At 37.0% G+C, this 22289-nt stretch overlaps 1 protein-coding gene across 9 annotated transcripts in view; it reads right to left on the bottom strand.

Moving 5' to 3' along the window:
* Positions 1-22289, bottom strand: part of atxn2 (ataxin 2) — a 92480-nt gene that overhangs the window by 37678 nt on the left and 32513 nt on the right. For 7 of the 9 annotated variants that reach the window (XM_048556004.2, XM_048556005.2, XM_048556009.2 and 4 more), the window contains 5 exons: positions 11496-11510; positions 6143-6264; positions 5205-5296; positions 4027-4224; positions 1531-1709 (listed from right to left, as the gene is read on the bottom strand). In XM_048556004.2, coding sequence (XP_048411961.2) covers positions 1531-1709; positions 4027-4224; positions 5205-5296; positions 6143-6264; positions 11496-11510 — 606 coding nt within the window. The remainder of the gene's footprint in view (positions 1-1530; positions 1710-4026; positions 4225-5204; positions 5297-6142; positions 6265-11495; positions 11511-22289) is intronic. The other 2 variants (XM_048556006.2, XM_048556013.2) reach the window with 1 other exon arrangement.

The raw sequence follows: 22289 nt of genomic DNA, 5'->3' as shown, positions 1-22289 counted from the left end.
GTACTCCACAACTTGACATAGCCAAATGTGAAGAAAAGCTTACCTACTTTGGTTTTCCCATATATCTATGTTCCAACTGGTGGTTTCTCCACCCCGCCCCACTTTTTCTCAACATCAGCCATCTTGCAGCTAACTAATAAAAATAAATTCTAAATGGTGTGCTATCATCCTGACTGGATGAAAGGCAGTTACTTCAGATGAAACGATGTGTGAACTTACTGTGCCACACATAATCCTTGTAGTGGATGGCCACTATAACAATAAATCCATCGGCCAGTCTCCTTTTTAATAAAATGAATTTTACCCTGGAATGAAATCCATACAGCCCCAAAAATCAACTACCAACGTGGTCATTTTAAATAGAAAAGTGAACAATTGCTGCAAACATTCAAATCATCCATCTGCATTCTACTTTTCAATTTCAAATTAAAATTTACTTGTATTTTTCTTCCTTATATTAGCTGAAATATAGACTTCAATTTCATTGAAGCATTTCTGTAGCTCCTTTTATTTTCAATCCTTGATATTGTCCAGTTAATACCTGAGAAACCAAATCTAATTCAAAGAAATTTTGTAAGGTAATTTTACATGCTCTTAAGGTTCAGGTAGATGAGCAACTGTGCTCTAATTCACATTGATCATCATGTCAAATGGAATTCACTACGGGATAAATGGGAGTTTGAAATTAAATATGAATAGCAACTGCCTACGGCACTGAAAATTCATAGATTACAACTTCTAGTTATCAAACTAGCCAGTCCTTAAATTCCTTAACAGTTGGTATTGAAATATTTCAAAGCATGTCGACTTGTGTGCAGTAAACCAATGTACATTAGAAGTCAAAGCCATGTGCATTTTTATATCTGAATAGTTTACCTAAAGCCCCTTTACAGGTCACAATTATTGTAAATGCACTTACAAAGCAGCTTATGCGAGAGTGGAGAGGGAATTCCAAAAGGATAAAATTTCAGACAAATAATTGAAAACTGTGGTTATAATTAAATATTAAGGTATCATGTATAATCACTATGAGCTCAAGAACTTTCAGTCTATCAGAAGCACAGAAATATGTCCTGAGTTTTTATCAAAGGTACATTCACGAAAAATATTTTTGAACATCCTGTGCATTTATAAATACTTGTGCTAAAAATAAACATTCCTCTCAGCTGTATCTATATGTTCAAATACTCTTGGTACCACAGAAAGTATGCCATATACAAACAATAAAAGTCACCTATGGTGGACCTAGACGGACCCATAGTCAAAACTAAACAAGCGTTCTTCCCGAGAAGAAACTGGATTGAAATATGCACAATTATACAATAATGTCTTTTAATAACCTCAATGCTCACTGCAACATCCATTTTAAAAAGCACAGGATTTCTAACACAATCAGATATAAGGCCCATTTATGAACTTGCCTACATTTTAGTTCTACATACTGCAGAACCAAATGAAATTTCAGATTGCACTGTCCAAATGTGCAACAAACGTAATTGATAAATATCTCAAATTGAAGTAAATACTTGCCTCCATTAACAACTCTTTGGTCTGTCCCAGAATTCGGATTGTAATCTGGTGTATGAGATCCAGTCCGGGAAGACGGTGGGCCTGAGCTAGACTGTCCAATCCTTGGTGAATGCTGTCTTGTACTTCCCCAAGACATTCCATCCCTATTTCTTTGCCCTGGTGGAATGTATTTATTCTCCCTATATGAAAAAGAACATCATTGATCTAAAACTAAAACAGTAAGAAATATTGAATCTGTATAAAGTGAAGAACAACTAAACCATATCCCTCTCTAGTTACCGTTGCTGAAGTATAAATATGAATGGGAATGCAATGGGGTATTCAATCACTGGGAAGATCACAGAAAAGGTAAGTTGCAACTTCACCCAATACTTGCAAACTTGGCCTTCAGATAGGCAAAAATAAAAACTTCAGATGCTGGAATCCATGTAGACAAACAGAAGGCTGAAGGAACACAGCAAGCCAGGCAGCATCTGGAGGAAAGGAGCAGTCAACACTTCGGATATTACCCATCTTCAGGACTGGATGTTGGGTTTGGGGGAGCTGCAGATTAAAGAGAGCTGGGAAGAGGAGTGGAGGTGGAATGAGGGTGCTCGACCTTCAGATAAGTAAGAACAAAATCCTGAATGGTTACTTCTCCACCACCTGATTGCAAAAAGCACAATTAGTGTATTCTTAGTTGCTGTTTTGGCTATAAGGATTATATTTCTAAAATGGTTTCATTATTTGCTGCCTTCATATTCATTGTTGTGACACATTATTCTAATGTATTGATTACAGGTATCTTTTGTCCAGAAAAAAATAGAAGTTGACACGTATAATAACCAAAAATATTTCAAGGTCTGACTCAAGCAGAGAAAGTAAATCACATTCTTTATATTCCATCATGTTCTGGCTTAAACAGTGCATGTGTAAATACATAATTGACTCTACTTTTATCATACTGTCTAGCAGGATAATATATACAGGGAGTCTACAGCAAGGGAGACCAATTTCAAAACAAGGGATTAGTCCCCTAGGGCAAAGTTAAGATTTGTTTTCACTAAGAAGGCTGCGAATCGTTGGAATTCTCTATCACACAGGGCTATGGAAACTCAGACATTAAACCTGTTTAAGACACAGGTTGACAGATCTCTAAATATGAAAGACATGAAGGGATATGAGAGCCAAAGGCTTTGAAAGAGATGATCAACCATTATTATGCTTAATAATGGAGCAGGATCAACAAGCTGAATGACCTGCTGCTATGTTCCTCAGGATGGATGGGTACTCAGTGTGAAGTAACATTATCCAAGTCAAGCTGCTAAGTGATCTTCATTCAATGAAAATCCACCGATAGGTATTTACTCTCATCTTGAATACAATGTCCTCTTGCATTCTTCATGTGACTCAAGTCAATTAATCTTGGATAAATCACTTCCACTTCAGCTTTAACTGTTGCTTCATGTTACTTAGGCTATAATCATAACTTTCCTAGGGTTCTCCAACTGGCTTATCTGTTTGCGTTGGCTAGACCAATTCTTGGGATGTCAAGACTGATGTCAGTTAGGACAATATTCACTGGTGTTTAGAAAAATCGGGCGGTGGAAGAAGTCACAAATCTACAAAATTCTAACATGGCAACAAAGCTTAAATGCAGGAAGGATGTTACCAATGATTCAATTGCTGAAGCAGAGGTCCCTCTTTAAAGATATGGGATAGGCCATTTAAAACTTTTTTTTGGGGCGGGGGGTGGAGAAGGGGGCAATTTCTTCACCCGGAGAGTGGTGAGCCTGTAAAATTATCTGACATCAAAAGTGGTTGAGGCCAAACGTCAAATGTTGTGGAAGAGACATGAGACACAGCAGTCGCCATTTCATGAATGCTTGTATTTACATATGCAATCCCACACTGGGGTGTAATTTTAATGATTAACATACAAGTATTTCTTCTACTTAGGAACAGTTCCTTTAAATTATCCTCCATGTTCCAACTTGTGTACAAATCAACTTGCAAATGGACTCAAGAACAGAATCCATTCGCAACCCGGGGATTGCCTTTACAGTTCTTGGGATTAAAGGGACAAAAGTATATGGGTGAAAGTGGGATCAGGGTACTGAGTTGGATGATCTGCCACCATATATTATTGAATGGCAGAGTAGGGCCTAAGGACCAAAAGGCTTGTTTCACCTATTTTCTATGTTTCTATGTATTACTGAGAGCCAGGTCCAACATTTTGAATTATTTCTCTAAATGCTACCTACTACTATTAACTCCCACATATTTCTGTTTATTTACTGAATCCATCTTAGCCAGATGGTCATTCATAACTTTGCATTTGGCTTTAAGATTCTTGATTAGGACTTGGGAAGCCACTTTTAATATGGAATTACATTGTATCCTGATCCCTTTACCACCCCACCCCCCCCCCCCCCAACCCCCACCCCAGAGAAATTTCAATGAGATTAGTGATTAAATGCTGCAGAATACTACATCTGTAAAGACGTGTGATAGTACCTGGGGCTGACAGCATGGCTCTCTTTTTCATTCGGAGATCTTTGTACAGCTGTGTATTTCTCCTCTTCCGTCCTCTCGTCATTTTCTAATGCAACTCTTGCCTTATACTGGGCGCTTGATTCTATTTCTTCAGCAAGCTGAGCTGCTCTAGCTTCACGTCGTAAAAATTCTTCAGAATTATCCCTTTCCAAAGGTACTCTGTACAAGATACACAGATAAAAGAAATTACAGAAAACCACAACAAATAAAGACAATGAAAATCTTAAGACCTATTAGGAATAAGATGAAGAAAAACTACATTTAAATAAAAACATGCAATTAAGACAACAAAGGAATGCAAAGAAAGTGAGAATTGCAAAAAAAGTGTAACAAAAGTAAGGATAAAATTAAGGATAACAAGGTGTAGAGGTGGATGAACACAGCAGGCCGAACAGCATCAGAGGAGCAGGAAAGCTGACATTTCGGGTCTGGACCCTTCTTCATAAATGGGACTTCGCAGTGGGGTTAAAATCGATTCAGAGATAGTTGGAACTGCCAATGCTGGAGAATCTGAGATAATAAGATGCAGAGCTGGATGAACACAGCAGGCCAAGCAGCAGAGCCATTTCTGAAGAAGGGTCCAGACCCGAAACGCCAGCTTTCCTGCTCCTCTGATGCTGCTTGGCCTGCTGTGCTCATCCAGCTCTACACCTTATCTCAGATTCTCCAGCATCAGCAGTTCCTACTATCTCTGATAAAATTAAGGGTATTCCTTTTTAAAGTGCAAGGAAACAAAGATTATAAGAAATGCATGTGTGTAAAATCTGGTAAAGTGAAGACACTGGTGTCAAAAGTGTGAAACCAGCATTCCATCAAAATCAGGAAAGTATACCTTGACATACTGGGCAGCAGATCTGGCTCCATAGTATATATGAATAAACAGAAGCTGTGCGTTACTTTAGACAAATTATACTTTGTACCCCACTTTTTCAGTTTCTTTTTAATTATAATTCTTTTAAACATGACAAGAAAGGAATAAAGCAGATTTACAGCCATTTTCCATAATGTTATTCACATTCAATTTTCAAAACCTGAAGAGGGCTATGTCACAATTTAAATATTATATTGGTTTTAATAGTATAATAAATAATAAAACCAAAGTAGTTACTCAAGGCATTTATTGAAATCTATGCACTTACGTATAGGAGGATAAACTGCTGTCGTAGGTTGATCTCACGCCATAAGTTTCCTCATTAAATCTGAACATATCATTGGGATCCCAACCATTAGACTGAGGCAAGGAAAAAAAAATGATTTTTACTAGTAGGAAGGAAACCATTCCACCAACTTTTACCTCAACACAAAAGATATCAAATCCATTCACTGTCAATTATCGATTTTCGAGTAGTATTACTTTAAAAGTATAAGGCCGTCTAAATAATTCTCAAATAGAGATTTATTTTTCACGATACCCAACAGAAATATTACTTTATGTATGAAGAAATGATCAATAAGTACATGCAGCAAGTTCTTTAAATCCTTGACCCCTAGCAAAATCCAAGTCAGTACTCTGAAATGAAAATAGTGCTGTAATGCTATATTACTAAGGTAGACAGTGTAATTTGAAACGGTGCTTTATATGAACTTCACTTCAATTTTTCCAGTTTGCTTCACAAAACATCTGATCAAAAATTAAGTAACAACTACAGCAAAGCATCACATGTTCACAAAAAGTGCAAATTACAAGTAGCGTGAAACAGAACTTCAAAAGATTTGTAGCTTTCATTCTCAAACAGCAACAAGCAGCAGAATATTCAATATTTTTCCATCTGCACAAGATGTGGTGTAACTGAAGAATTCACCCAGTTAACTTCAAAACTAAATCTAACTGCTTAGATTTCTTTGTGGAAAGCTTTCAAATATCTTCTGAGCAATGACTCACAATCATAAGTGGACTATGCAAATCTAATAGACTGAAAACAGTGAGCCAACTATAGAGAAAGCTTGGCCACTGTCTTAATATAATATTATTTCCTTCCTAAAAATGCAATAATGAGATGCTGAGTATGGAACAATTTAATATACTTTTGGGTTTTTTTTTGTCATGCTCTGAAAATTCAGAATTGAAAGTGCTTACCACATCTGATTCCAGAGCTTCCAAATCTTCATTGGTGCCATCACCACCATCCCATGGTTCTAGATCTTTGTCCTTGTGCTCACCATTTAGTCTAGAACCTATGGCAGCATCGGTGAAAGCATCTGAAATAGTTTGTTTTTTTAAAAAAAAAGTTTTGTATTAATCTGCAAAGAGAAATTTTTTGACAATTTCACCCCTAAATTACTTCATTTTCTGGAAACATCTTAAACGTTGCTCCAAAATATTAGCTTGAGACAACAGAAATACCTAATAGGTAAACAACTTTACATTCAATCTAAAAAGACACTTTAAGGTGATAACTAATGCTTGCATTTCAAATTGAGCACCAATAAGAAATTCACATTTATAATTTTCATGTACTCAAATTTAGAATAGTGCAAAAAGGCTGCTTTTAGGTATTAAAATATACTAGTAAATGGAAGATACAGATTTTAAAATAATCTTTTTTAGCTTCCAAATGGGGCCGTGCAAGGCAAAAAATTCTAGGCAGAAAGCAGGCAGCCCCAGTAGGAAAAAGTTGAGACAGACAGATGAATCGTTACAATCATGTGCTTCCTATTTGTCACTCAAAGTGGAAAAAATAGACCAGCTGCCCACCTGTCCACAATGACAGCATAAAACCTTGAAATACAAGATAAATGGTTTTAATAAAAGACGTTTAAGTGCAATCCTGAAAAACACTAAAATATCACATGCATGATAAATACTCAGATCAGATCAGTTATCTAAATGTCTTGTTCCTGCATATACACAATGACTAAACCAAGGAGTTAACACATGACCGAGGAAACCATGCATTAGGCAAGCAAAATCAGCTTTCTCTCTTGCAAATTGATCTTTTCAGCTCAGAAGTTCATATCAATTTTTTTTGTTCAGCATAAATCTCACCCCACTTTATTTCTGTAGATTTTCCGGAGTATCACTGCATGTTCCCTGAGAGAACAATGGGACCTATTCTGCTGATAGACTTCACCTAGAACACATTACAGAACACTAAGAGCAACCTATGCCATTTTCCTATCTCTCCAAAAGTGAAATATCATCAAGCTTCCATTTTGTACTTTGCAAAAAGTCAGCTGAGATGGAAACTGTATGGAAAATGCAGCCATTGTCCAGACAGCAATAATTTACTTAACATCACATAGTTCAAGGTTGATTCAGGTTTTGTCACTAGCTGATCTCAGTAAGAGCTGCAATTAAGACATTTACAATCAATCACATCTCTCCTGGCCTCAGCACAAAGACCAGGAAATGAAAGTTGATCCAAGAATCACAGACAAAGACTCAACACATACTGTAAACTGCATTCATGCATGGAGTCAGGGGAATCAGTATGTTCATCAAATATGAAGAAGCAGGTAGTCAAAATGACAGTTTACATCTGAGGTAGCAGAACACAAACTCAAGGGTCAGTGACTTAATGAACTCACAGGAGAAACTTGGCAAAAAGAAACTTAATAGCCTTTCACAATCTTTCAAAGCAAGTACAAGTGTTTAACTTTGAGCACACAAATTAAGCATTACGAAGTTATCTGAAAAGGGAATACAAGAATCTCATCTTAAACGAGAAACAGGAAGTTTACGATGAACGTAAGTGGAACTGATGGAATCAGGTGAAGGAAAGATAGATCCAAAGCACTGATTAACTTCCAGCCCAAAAAAAAAGGAACTGAAGATTATAATTACTGATGAAGAGTGGCTGAAACTAACCCGTAACATTCGAATATAGAGATAACAAGGTGTAGAGCTAGATAAACACAGCAGGCCAAGCATCATCATAGGTGCAGGAAACCTGATGTTTCGACCAAGACATCCAGCTCTACATCTTGTTATCTCAGATTCTCCAGCATCTGCAGTTCCTACTGTCTCTGAAACATTCAAATAGGCTTTCATTTGATTTATCACTTGTTGCACAGAAAAGATGCTATAACTTCATAAATATTCTAATACGAAAGAGGCATCTAGTTTTTATAAATGTGCCAGGTCTCTGAAAAACCTATTCTTTGATTCCAATTGCCGTGTCTTTCCCTGCTCCTCAAAATTATTAAATATTTATCAACTTACAGATCAAAAGGTGTCATGGATTCTAATTCATTCATAGTTTCAGTTATACTGCTACGCATTTGTGTTATGCTCAAAATAAATTCCCTCGACATCTCCCTTCAGTATTTTGAATATTTAAACATTGTTTATATTTACTGGCCTGCAAAAGGTGATTTTCTTTATTTCATTAAAATCTCCTCACAATTTTGAGCACTTCCAACAATTTTCTTTTAAAAAACTTCTCCCAAAAATAGCCCCAGTTCCTTTGCTGGATGGTTACCTGGCAAACATCTCAAGTGCTATACTTACGTACTTTAAATTGCTCTAGACTCATACGCTGAGGTCATAATTGTCAGCACAGCCATATCTGCAACATTTGATAAGGGGCATGGGAGACCTGCTTCATAGACTCTGGTGAACAGAGACACAAATGCAAAACCATAACATTTGCTGCAAGGCCATTAACAGTTGATATATGCAACAAGACAGGTATAGACAGGTACTGTAATTGACACAGTCACAGTAAGGGTCCTCCTTGTGGCCCAATGGTAGTGCCCCTTCTCCAAATCAGGAGGCCCAGGTTCAAGTCTCACCTGTTCCAGAGGTGTAAAATAACATCTCTAAACAGGTTGATTTAAAAAAAGATGAAGCTTAAAACAAGACTGAGGTCACAAACCTACCACTATTTTCTTCCAAGTATGCAATACCACCACTACACAATTAATCAACAACCAAGCACCAAATGGCTGTTATTCGCTCAGTAGCGTCACTTTTTTTGTTCCTCAACAATGATTTTCCTTTCATTGTGTTTGCTTCTTCACTCTCTTTGGCTCTTACTTTTCAAAGCATCTAACAAAAAAATCCTCCAGAAGGTGCCACTTACCTCTCACCACACACATCTCTTTAAATTCCACATGTATTATAACCTCTCTCCATTAGACATCTCCACAATCTAGACCAAAGCTGCACACAGAACTTGAAGTTATTATACCAATAATGACACAAATAGTGACCTATGGACTGGTTTCTAAACTGTCAGATCATTATTTGGCATAAGTCTGGGAGACAGTGTGTGCTAACACCCAATACAGAAACATTAAAAAGTTCATAAGACTTATAAGTGAAATGCACTTTCCTGAAAGGAAATCAATTTCAAACAAAATAAGGATGTGGCAGGGAATTAACAGAAAGCTTTCTTGCTCCCTGGTATTGAGGATAGAGTATAAAACAACAAATCAAGTGTAATGGTTAAACTTATCGTGGAAGATGAAGAAATTGCCTCAGTACTTATTTGAGCTTTGGTGAAGTTGAGAAGAAACCGCAGCTTTTTAAGAAAATCACAAACATGAAACTGGGTTGATAAATTTGGAACTATTAGTTGTTCCCTGTTGGCACAATAACAATCACCTGTAATCATCCTGATGAGCACAAAGTAAAATTGGAAGAGTACAACACAGGTCAAATGGAGTCGAGCCTCAGTGCTGCATTAGAAACATTGAATTCTGTAAGATCTGTCACTTGTATTTGCCAGTTTTCTTTTACTGAATGCCATCAACCTCATTATCCAAAAGTTGAAAGTGTCTCATGAATGCTATCAATGTTTAATTTAGCATAGTAAAAATCATTTGATACTGCAAACTATTTTCTGTAATGTCAAAGGTGGTCTTCAGGGATTATTATTTACGGCTAGGCTAAGCACATTAGACTATCACTCACCAATGTCACATTATAATCAAATTACAGTTTTCCTTTCCATTAAACTAACAACTACATATATTACAAGAAACACTCCAATTCCTCAAATAATTCTATGAAAACAAGCAACGAAAACCATACAAAATGAAAGTAGATCTGAAGTTGTAACTGAGAGCAACAGTATACTCAAGGTTCCATGATGATGGAATGCATAGCAAGGCACAGTGGAAAGTAACTAGGGGTTACATGACTGAATTTGCGTGGTTCTAACAACCATGTATAAAACATTAGAATGGGATTTTTGATTTATAGTATGTCATGGCTCTGAAAATTACAGTGACAATGTAACTTAAAATACGACCAATTACTTTACGGACTTCATCTACTAGAGACCGCAAAAAAGTGGTGCTTGCAATAATAAAAATAACATGTTCCTTCCTTCAAACAGCAAAGCCTTTAGAAATACTACAGCAACAGCCACGCGGTTTGTACAATCACTGAACATGCTAAAAAAGCTACAAGTCTTTTGTCTCACCTCAGTAACATTAGATTGCCATAAACATTGCTGGCAAAGTGCACACAAATACCATAATTTGTCTTCTGAAGTGTCACATTTGACTTTTTTTATTCTGTAACCTATTTTCTGAATCAAGTGGTCTTCAGGGAGTGTCACTTATGTTTGTAAATCTATTTAGGCAAACCACATTAACCTATTACTTACCGGCATCACATAACAATCAAAACAATGGGTGTTTTCCAAAAATGCTGAAATATATTTCAGTATTCCCAAAGTATATTTTTTTCTTTTTAAATCATTAGTTTAAATAAGAAAAGGCAAGACTTAAAGATTTTTCAAGATGCAGTAATGCTGATGTGTTACTTTTATGTTTCCCTGCTAAATGCTGATAATGATTAAATTCACATTTAGAAACTTAAATGCCAATAGAATTCTGCAAATATTATAATGTGATTTCTGAATGCAGCTACCAGTATGAAGCTGTTGCAAGTCTTTTTTTTAAGTAAGCTGTTTTATGGAGGGAAATCAATAAGCTAAAATTAAGGTCCTTTTCAGCTTATCAAATTAAGTAGTTTTTGTTGCTCAATAATCAGGAATTCAGAATAAATCAATTACAATGAGTTTCTCTATAAAATGGAAGTTGCTTTCTACTTGTATCTTTATCTGTTATTGCAAATTAAAATATTTATACAAGCAATTGCACAATTTTACACAAATGTATATAATTTAAGCTGCCATATTCTTTACTCCTGACGAAAAGGTCATTTAGGACAAATGCTGACACGTATTCAAGACCACTTTGGTTTTAATTTGACAATAAAGTGAAGTTGGTTCCACAGTATATTCCTCAAATACATTAAAATCAGTTCAGACGAAAACTCCAAATGATTGTTCTTAAAGCAGTTATTGAATATTTTTCGAGCGCCAACTGAATTTTAACATGCAATTTTTTCAAAGATGTACTGCCAGTTTAACTTAGTTCATAAGCAGGTGTTAAGCTTAAGAGTCAGTTTGAAATAAATGGGACAGTGTTAATATACACATATGGTAGAAAAACAAAGTAAACATCAGAATTACCTGTTTCAGATGGAACTACAGAGATCAGAAAGAGAAGGTGGAAAAACAACAATCAGTAAACAGACATATTTTAAGGATTAAGATAATTGTACCTGCCAAGTAGGTTATTCAACTGTGACACTGATTTACTAAAAATACCGTGTACGGGCTCAAAGTGAGGGGATGACCATGTATGAAACAGTTTTTTCCACTTTGACTAATGTTACAGCAATGATCACAGCTTATGGAAAACACATTTCTGGATAGCGTATTGCAATGCAAGGCACAGAGTGGACACAAGTGGGCAGATGCCAGGACGGTGAGGAAGGCGGTATCAGCAAGCAGGGATCCAGGTGAAATGAAGTACACAGAAATAAAGAAACGGACAGAGGGAAGAGAATGAGGGAGAAAGAGGATAAAGCCACACAGACAGATGACAAAGAAAAAAAAAACAAGCAAAACTTGATTTGGAGCACGAACAAGTATTCCAACAGTTATTTGTTTGCCTGCAGCTGGCTCAGGATGTCCAAGGATGAACATTCATTGCATGGATCAATCCAAATCACAAGACTGCTGATCACAGGGATCTTTTTCATTCCTTACAACATCTACATGAGGTTCTCAGTAAAACTGACAGAATGTAATTAATAAACAAGTTAGCTTTTTATACAAACAATTCTTTTAACAGGAGTCAAACAACAGAAGAAAATATCAATTTGTGAAAATTGATTTCAAAACTGAGTCCAAACAAATTTTACACAGTACAAGTGGATTTGGAGATCTAGATACTACACCCAAACATCACTTGCAAAAAAACCTTGATTCTGCAATATTTTATATGCATAGGAATTATGACATTAATGTTACATGTTGAAAATTTTTTTTTTTAAATTGAAAGGGTCAATTATGTTTATATTTTTCCAAAGCTGAAAGAGGGATGGAATCGATAACTACACATCTTAACTTGTTTCACTAATATATTCTGTACATATCAACTCCAAACAAGTAATTTAAAATGGGCCCAGATCACTTGATGTATCTACTCCTAACAATGATGCACTGTGGCTATGGTTTTGATTACCTATACTTGGAAAATGCTGCAGTATTTCTTCAGAATTACATTTTTAGCTGGCTCACCAAATCTTTTCTTCAGAGTTAGAGATGAGCCATTTGCTGATGGCTGCATTGTGCAGGCAAATTCTGACTGCCTCAAATAACAAAACAGTCTGTGACTGCATGCAACAGGTTCAGGAATGCACATAGTGGCAAAGTACATTCAAATGACAAGTGCCAGAAAACAGCCACTTCCAAGACAACAAAAAATGGAGCACCTCCCTTTGATGACAAAGTGGTATTATCATAGGTATGTCACCAACAATTAACATTTTGAAAGTTCACCCTTCCTAGAAACAAGGCTTGTGTTGAAATATTCACCATCTGCCAGCATATGGCGATCTACAACACAAGTAACTCTGCACCATCCAGAACAAAGCAGTCGACTAAATCAGCAACCTATGAACATTCACTCCTTTCACCACTCGTATATGATTGTTACAGATGCAATGCAGCAAGGAGTCAAGTCTTCCGTGAGCAAACGCCTCAAAACCTTCAACCAAAAAATCCTGGGTAGCAGCTGCATTGTCCTATATATCACTCTCCTGTCATACATCATTCATTGTACATAGGTATTTCCTAAAATTTTTTAAACAGCATTAGAAGTAGGCCATTCAGTCTATTTTCTATGCTTCTAAATTTGCTGGTTAAATCAGTTATTTCCTTTAGCTTAGAACTATTCATAAGAAAATATGGAGTGATAGTTATGCTCAACTGCAGAGCAGACAGACATTTGAAAATCAATTTACTGATTAAAATAACCATTTAATATTGAAGACTTGGCAGACATGTGATTTGGGGTGCCTTTGGTCCACAGGCATAGTTTCTCTGTCCATTCATAGTGGATGAAAAACTAGTAGTGACCTTGTAGCTTAAATTCCTCAATACTTTAGCTGTCATCCATGCTTCCCCAATAAATGGAAAAGAGGCATATGTCAAGTTTAAAATAGCTAACTACAGAATTATAGGTTGCTAATGCCGTCACCACAATCATTGAAAGTAGCAAATTAAGTCCAGGCCGAAAACGTCAGCTTTTGTGCTCCCGAGATGCTGCTTGGCCTGCTGTGTTCATCCAGTTTCACACTTTATTATCTAAAATACACGGCGTACAGTTTTAAGATCAGTCAAAGCATAGTTGAACAGTATTTTGTAATTTAGTCTTTCCACCAACTAAAAGCATATTAAAAATTCATTCGTAACCGAGGCAGGGCAATAAACGTCAAACAAGTCAGTGATACACATACTCTGCAAACAACAGTTTCAAGAGGAAACTAAAATGCTGAAAAATATTGGGGTCAAACTGCAATGTCAAATCAAGTTTGGCGTTTCTTTTTAAATTCAATGGAAAAATAGCAAATTAAATGTCCAGCCTGTAAATTTTTAAGAACTGCCAAAGTGAAAGTTGAAATGTATTTTGTAAATCACCATTCAACATGATTGTGGACAATCCTCTATCTCAACATTCTACGACAATATATCTTGGCATCTTTAGCTTCTAGAAAGCAATTTATTTCTTAAAAATATTCAGCAACTTTGACTCCACAGCTTTCTAAGGTACAGAATTCCACAGGTTCACCACTCTCCAAATAAAGAAACTTACCATGTAAGTCCTAAATGACATACCATCTTTCCTGAGATTGCAACCCCTTGTTGCCGACACCCTAGCCAGGGGAAATATCATTCCTACAGTCTTTCCAACCCTTTAGGGAATTTCTGTTTAAATGAAATCCATTCTTCTCAACTCCAGTGAACGCGGGCCCAGTCAACCCAATCTCTCCTCAAAACAAACCAGCAGTCCAAGACTGGTGAAGACCGATTGCACTCCATCTCTGAAAGGCACATCTTCTCTTAGGTAAGAGGCTAAACCTGCACACAATGCACGAGGTGTGGTCTCAAAGTCCTGTCTTGCTCCAACTGTACATTATTGCTCCTATACTGAAACCCTCATGCAATGAAATCCAACATACCATTTACCTTTCTAACTGCTGCTGCATCCATATGCTCTGTTTCAAAGACTAAAGTACAAGGACAACCAAGTCACTTTGTACATCAATATTCCCCAATCCCTGACCATTTAAATAACAATATCACGTTGTTTTCATGTTGGAAGGGTTAAATGTTATGCAGTGTTCTCAAAACTAGATGACCAATAACTTCCCATGAGTTCAGTAAAAGCTTCATTTCTGTTATATGCATCGGGCCACTTGACTACTTAATCATTTCTCAAAAATAAAATCCCAACAAGTTTGTAATATAGTGTATTTTGCCAGACCTCCAATACTTCAAATCTTGAGCAATATCTCAGAATCAAAGGATCTGAAATGTTTAAATGCAGGAAGTGGTCATTTGGCCCATTGCGTTGCCACCATTCTATCATTGATGCCAATCTCCTGCCTTTTCCCCACAACTCTGCATACCACTTCTATCCAAATAATCACCCAACACCCTCTCAAAATGTTCAACTGACCTACCTCCACCAAGCTTCCGCGTACTATATGCCATTTCCTACCTGCTTGCTGTGTGAAAAAGTCCATTCTTTTCACACTCACGTCACCCTTGTTTAGTTTGCACATCTATGTCCTTTTTTCCTGTTGTGAGCAGGAGTAGCTTCTGCCCATCAACTTTGTCTGGTTTGTTCATGATTTTGAAAACCTCCATCAAATCCCTTTTCAGCCTTCTTCTCTCAAAGAACAGTACCAACTTCTTCGATCTATCCTCATAACTGAAACAATTCCTGGAAGAATTCTTGTAAATCCTTTCTGCACTCTCTCCGATGCAGTCATATCATTCCTATAATACGATGCCCAGAACTACACACAATACATCAGAGACTTAGACAAGTTGAATATCACTAACGGCTTGCTCCACCTGCTCTATCAATTTCAGTAATGTATGCATATATACACCAAGGTCCCTCCACTCCAGCATGCCATTTACAACTATACACCCATTGTGTATTGTCTTTCTTTTGACTAAAATGCATCACCTGTTACCTCTCTGCATTCAACCTCATCTGCCCCCTGCCTACTCCACCAACGTGTCAAAGCCCTTTTCGAATACCACTCTAACCTTCCACAGCTTATAATTCTCTTCACTGCATGTTCTTTGATCACTATTTTATTTGTCTTTTGTAGATTACCTGCAACAATTCCTAGTTTAAAACAGTCCTATTTTTTCTGATTGGCTCTGAACAATACTGCTTATAGGCCACGTGCCTTTCATTTAGTAATTTCAATAATAAAAACCGACATGGCCCCTTAAAGCCTTGAGTACTCCCACGAACAGTAGGATTTCTTTAATTTCTTGAGAGGACCCGGTTCTTGAATCATTTCACACTCACAGGTGCATTCAAAGCTGGGATCTACTATCATGCACTTCCAATCAATGTAAACATTGCAACCAAAGTTATGCCCATGGACATATAGATTTCAAATGTGTTAAAGTTAGTCATTTATCCTGTTTTCTTTCAAGTAACCAAGGGGCTCCTTAGTAATCTGGCCGACATTACTTCTTCATATCACAACCTCCACTCATCATGCAAGCCCATCCACAGTAGTCCATTCTATAATCAATTACTTTCACATCATCTCCATACATTTGGGGGGACTGCCACTACTTCAGTGATGTTCATATTTCTGAATACTTAACGATCACCCTTTACCAGTTGCAACCATCAAAATATTTTTGGTGTCAACCCCTGATATGAAAGCAATTTGCTAAACAAGAGGTGATGTAACTCATTCTTAGCAATAATACTTATCCTTTAGGTCTTGATTAGAAAGGTCCAGTGCAAGAATGGGAATGCTTCTGTTTGTTCTCTACACCAAAATGTTTTTCGAAATCCACAATTTATTTGAGCAGTCACCATAGTTTCCTAATGACTCAAAAATGTGAACATTCTTAGCCCCTTCAGCCTTGTCCCTACATTGAGTTCTGAAAAGTCTAATCATGAAATTACCTCAAGTTCAATATTTAATAACTCAGATTTTAAGCCTCCAAAATATTGGTTCCTAGCTTTACATTGTATAGACTTAAATAATGGGGTCATGCAATTAATACTATCTTGTGACAATATTAAGTAACCAATAACATTTCTATAATTTTGTTTCTATGCAAACAATGTGGTACCCTCACTGGGGCCATTTGGTTTTGGGAATTAGCATGAAACAGTGAAGGAATAAGTCAGTATACTGCTGTGTATGTATCCATGTATTTTTTTATGGCTGATGTTTCCAAAATTAAAGTTTTGACCAGGGGAATGTAGACCTAAGGGCACATTATCCAGCAAGGATTCTACTTTAAAAAGATACTGATCTCATATCATTAAACAACAAATGTTAATTTCCATAGTTGCTCTTTAGAGCACTCCACAGTTTTCTAGCTGCAGATGCAATCCTTCAATCCACAATGTTACTGCTACCTTTGATCGTAAGTAGTTTATTTGAACCAATATTTTGAACGTGTCACCATACACCCACCAGGGCATTAATGTAAAGTCCAAGCAGACAAAGTAGTATTAATTCAGAAAATGTGATTACCATTCTTTTTAACGGCTGGTGGACAGCTGTAATTAATCACATTGTTTGCAGTGAGGTGATGATGCAGGACAAAAATGCTCCAAGAAATCACACTGCAAATTACTTAGACTATTATTTCCCTCTTTGTGTTGTGCAACTGCCCAGCTCCTTATGAACATAGATGTTCACACCAGGAGTTCAGTTTTTTCACTTTCACATAAATTGACTCACAGGACGAAATGATTAAACAACTGATTTCCCAGAATCTTGCAAAATAAGTATATTGTTTGGTTCACAGCTTAAGCAGCTTTAAACCTACTGAAGAACAAAATTAAACCTCTGGTACGATTGGCAAAGCCAGGTAACTGCAGAAAAACACATGCATTTTTAGAAGATCCCTGCCATGTCACCATCCTAGGAAAAAGGCTCTCCCTATCCACCCTATCTAACCCTCTGATTATTTTATATGTTCCAATTAAGTCACCTTTCAACCTTCTTCTTTCTAACGAAAACAGCCTCAAGTCCCTCAGCCTTTCCTCGTAAGACCTTCCCTCCATACCAGGCATCATCTTAGTAAATCTCCTCTGCACCCTTTCCAAAGCTTCCACATCCTGTCAAGTATCTTCTGGAAATCCAAGTGTATCATTGGGCCACCCCTTTGTCAACAGAACATGTTACTACTTTGAACAATAAGGGGGCATAGCTTTAAATTGAGGGGTGAAAGATATAGGATAGATGTCAGAGGTGGTTTCTTGACTCAGAGAGTAGTAAGGGTATGGAATGCTTTGCCTGCAACGGCAGTAGATTCGCCAACTTTAGGTACATTTAAGTCATCATTGGATAAGCATATGGACGTACATGGAATAGTGTAGGTTAGATGGGCTTGAGATTGGTATGGCAGGTCGGCACAACATTGAGGGCCGAAGGGCCCGTACTGTGCTGTAATGTTCTACGTTTTATGATGAAGGCATTTAGAAAACTTTCCTTTTTATAGGATTTAATACTTTAAAATCCCTAATACACTTTTCGCATACTTTCTCTCTGCTAAGAATTTTAACTTAAATTTTCATTATTTATAATTGCATTGATAAGTTAAATTACTTTATCTTGTTGACACAAATACACTTTCACACGTGCTGAAAAGTGATTAAATGCATACAGCATGATAGTACCATTGAATATTTCAGTAAAAATATGTAGCCCTTGCAAATAATGTTTCAATAGGTTCATTAACACTTTCAACTGCTCCTGTGTATATTTCGAAAGTCGCTAACATACTGTTAAATTGAAAAGTCAATTTAGTTCACCATAGTTTTAAGAACATTTCGCACTTCAGAACAAAGTTTGTGTTGGTCTTAATTGTACCATACCAACATGCTTCATCAAAACTAAATATAATTAAAGAAAGCCTAAGATCTAGATTAAATCTTAGTTCAAAAATTTTTTTAACAATGATATGAAAGAGTTTAAACTTTTATACTTCTTGCTGTACATCACTTTTCAGTTATTCTTTCTAAGGAACTGATGAGACCAAATAACAGTATGTTTATTATTTCAACTTCTCTTTGAAGGAACTCTGTTATGAAGTTTATTAATTTCTGTGCTAAAGAGACCTTATTTTGCTGATTGCCTTTCACTACTGATTACTTAATTCTCCCTCTGTTAACGTGATTCCAGAAGTCTCTTGTACTGATTTTTTGAACAAAATATGTAGTGTTGAGGTATAGAACTTTTTATTTTAAAAACTCACAAATCAAACTGATATTTTGTAATTTGACATTGGTTTGACAACATTCCGCATGACATTAAGACATGATTTCCCTGTTTAAACTGAGCAAATTAGCAAGGCTGGATTAGAAGAATTATATTAAAACACTGTAAAATACCTTGATAGTCACAGTTTAATTAACGAATAGTGCACCACAACTTAAGGCTCAACATTTTTTGGACTAAATAGATTTACTCAGCTCAGAAGATTGAGAACAGAAAACAACAAAGGATAGGTTTCTCAAAGGGGTCCTTGACTACAGTGACATATGCACATTAATCGATTAAGTTGCAGGGTAGGTTAATAAAGCGTAGAGACCTTGGACTTCAGAAACAGAAGCGTAGACTGGAAGTGACGATAAAACTGTGTAAAACATGATGAGCCCTCAACTGCAGTATCTGAACTGAAGTACTGCATCCTATTATGAACACGTTTTAGGAAAGATGCAAAGACATTGAAGAGGATACATAAAACCTTCACAAGAATGATTCTATAGATTAGTAAACTCAGTTATGTGAATAGATTGGAGAAGTTGCTGTTGCTCTCCTTGGAGAAGGCAAAATTAAGAGGACATCTGATAAAGATGCCCAGAATCACAAAGGATCTGGATAAAGTAGATAGGGGGAAATTGTAACCTTTCATGGAAGCACCAGAACGAGAGGACAACAATTTAAGGTGACTGATAAGTAAAGCAATGAAGATGGAAACTGTTTTTAATGCGGTGATGTAAAATAAATTCTTTTGTATCTGTGCGTCACCAGTGGGCAAATGTTAACTCAGCTGAGTAGAACGGCACGGGTTCGATTCCCACACTTGCTGAGGTTACTCATGAAGAACTCTCCTTAAACACTCTCCCAACTTAAGTGTGAGAACCTCTGGTTAAACCATCATCAGTCAGCTCTCTCTAACTGGACAGCAACCCTGGGGTCCTGCAAGACTTCAGACTTCAAACATCACTGGCAAGGTCAGTATTTATTCTTCATCCTAGATGGCCTTTGAGATGGTGAGAGCCTTCCTCAACCACAGTAATCTATCTGGCCAATGAACATCAACACACTATCAGGAAGGGAGTTCCAGGATTTTGACAGCCAAAAATCAAGATAGTTCCAAATGAAGGTGATGTCCAGTGTGGAAGGAATTTCTGTAAAGAGTTCCTGTGCACTGGTCCTTATCTTCCTAGGTGGTAGAAGTCAACGATTTGTAAACTGTCAGAAGGACCTTGATGGGGTGCCATACTGCATTTCTTGAATGGCATTCACTGTTGCCACTGCACACCAGTAGTAAAAAGTGTTACTTCAGCAACATTGGAGGTGCACTAGCCCATGCAAGCAGACAGCGCAGCACCATGCTGAGTTGTAGATGGTTGGGAGGTTTTGGTAAGATAAGATGAGAGTTACTTGCCCCAGAGTTTACAGTCTCTGACACGCTCTTTCGCACATAGTATTCTTCTGGCTGGTTCAATTATGTCTCTGACAAATGGTAAACCCACGATAATGACTGTTTGGATCCGAAATGTACTTTCTGAGAGTATAGCAGAGACAGATTTGATAGAGGCTTTCAAAACACGTGGAAGAAAATAAACTTGCAGGACCACGGAGGAAAAAAAGTGAGAAATGGAACTAGCTAAGCTGATCTCTCAGAACTGGCATGGAAATTATGGAATGGGCACCTCCTTCATTATAGTAGCCATTCCACAATTCTACTTGAAGTTGGAAAACTGGAATTAAACATAGACTGTTACAACTAGATAGCTTATTAATTACACACAACCTACAAGAAAGTTGCTTTATTCAATTCCCTCAGCAGATAGCAATAAATTGGGGAATTGCCCTGGATAGCCCTAACCAATCTTCTGATGGCTAATCAAAGACAGAAGTGAGAAAATGGTCCACCCAAAACAAAAGGTAACATATCTACAGGGACGAACATGGGTCAACTCCTGCCAACTTCCATGCTCAGGCAGCAAAGTAACAATGCTCAGGAAAGCGAACCTTTCTCAGATACATGGCTATTTTTACATCTGTAAATTAATTTACAATCAGACATTGAGGACTTGAGAATAGAAAAAAACATTACCACAGAAAGAATTTTCTTTTCATGAGCACTGGTAGCATTTTTAATGAATGAATAATGCGTCGAGACTGAATAGCCTTTTACAGGGCTATGAAATTCAGACTAACTTTCAAGCTACTTAGCACCATGAAAGGATGAATATAAAATTCAAAGACAAGGATATTGTTTTGAGGCTTCATTCATATTGATCAGGCTTCCAGTCACTATTTAAATCCTAATCTACTACATGTTAAAATGGAGCAAACACATTTAGTTTCATGGTGGAAAAGGGAGTGAGGAGGAAAGGTAGGTGGGAATCACAAGATCACTTCTTAGCTACACAGTCAGAGTCACACAGCACAGAAACAGGCCCTTTGATCCAACTCACTCATGCTGACCAGGTTTCCTAAACTGAACTAGAAGTCTAAGAGAAGGTTGCATTCAGCTCCAGATGGTATGTAGCCAGCTGGGAGTCCAGAAAATGGATAATAACTTTGAGGGACACCTGCACCTACCTCAATCATTGCAAACAATGTGGGTTGCAGTATTCTTCTTGGAGTATTAAGGTAGCTTTTCTCAACAGTTAGGGTAAAGCAGAAGCTTCCCACACGAGAAAGTAAGTACTAAGTAGCTTTTGAAAAACAGAAATTGAGTCTTAGCAGAGATAGGAATACTGACTTGGACACAAGGAGAATTTGCTGCCCTTTTTGTCAATTGTGCCGCACATTCACCTCAAGGGACAGAAAGGCATTTGTTTTAATATATCATCCAAAAGGTGTTACTGCTGATGGTACAGCCATATTAGGTTGTGAAAATATGAGAAAGTATGACTGGGGAATGGAGTTTGCTTTGGGGACTAAAGACAACAACTTCAGTAATTAACTCTAAGAGCTTTCTGACCTAATACTAGACTTTGACAAGCAGTCTGGTAATCTCATATTAGATGTTTGATGAACAATTGGTTAATTAAGCCACAATACAGGAGTCTAGACAGATGTTGAGGTCGTACTGGGTGTCATCAGCATGCATGTGAAAACTAATGCTATGTTTACCACTTAGCCAAACTGAAAAGGGTAATGGTGCACAGTTAGAGGAAAGGGCAATGAGGACAAACATTGCACCTATATACAACCCTCAATTATTCTCGGATAGAAACACTTGAACGAACCATAGTAAGAATATTCATGTAAAAACGCTCAAAACTTTCAACACGATTTTGCCACAGTCAATGAATCACAATAATTAACACTCAAGTTACCAAGTCAAGTCCAGCAGGCAAAGAATTTCTGTGGACAAAGGACAGAGTGCCAGAGACAATGTGGGAATTTCATAGAGACACACAGTACATTAACTTTTAACAGGTAT

This window comes from Stegostoma tigrinum, chromosome 26 (assembly GCF_030684315.1).
Source record: "Stegostoma tigrinum isolate sSteTig4 chromosome 26, sSteTig4.hap1, whole genome shotgun sequence".
In the NCBI taxonomy this organism is placed as follows: domain Eukaryota; kingdom Metazoa; phylum Chordata; class Chondrichthyes; order Orectolobiformes; family Stegostomatidae; genus Stegostoma; species Stegostoma tigrinum.
This window is presented reverse-complemented; position numbering and strand designations above follow the sequence as displayed.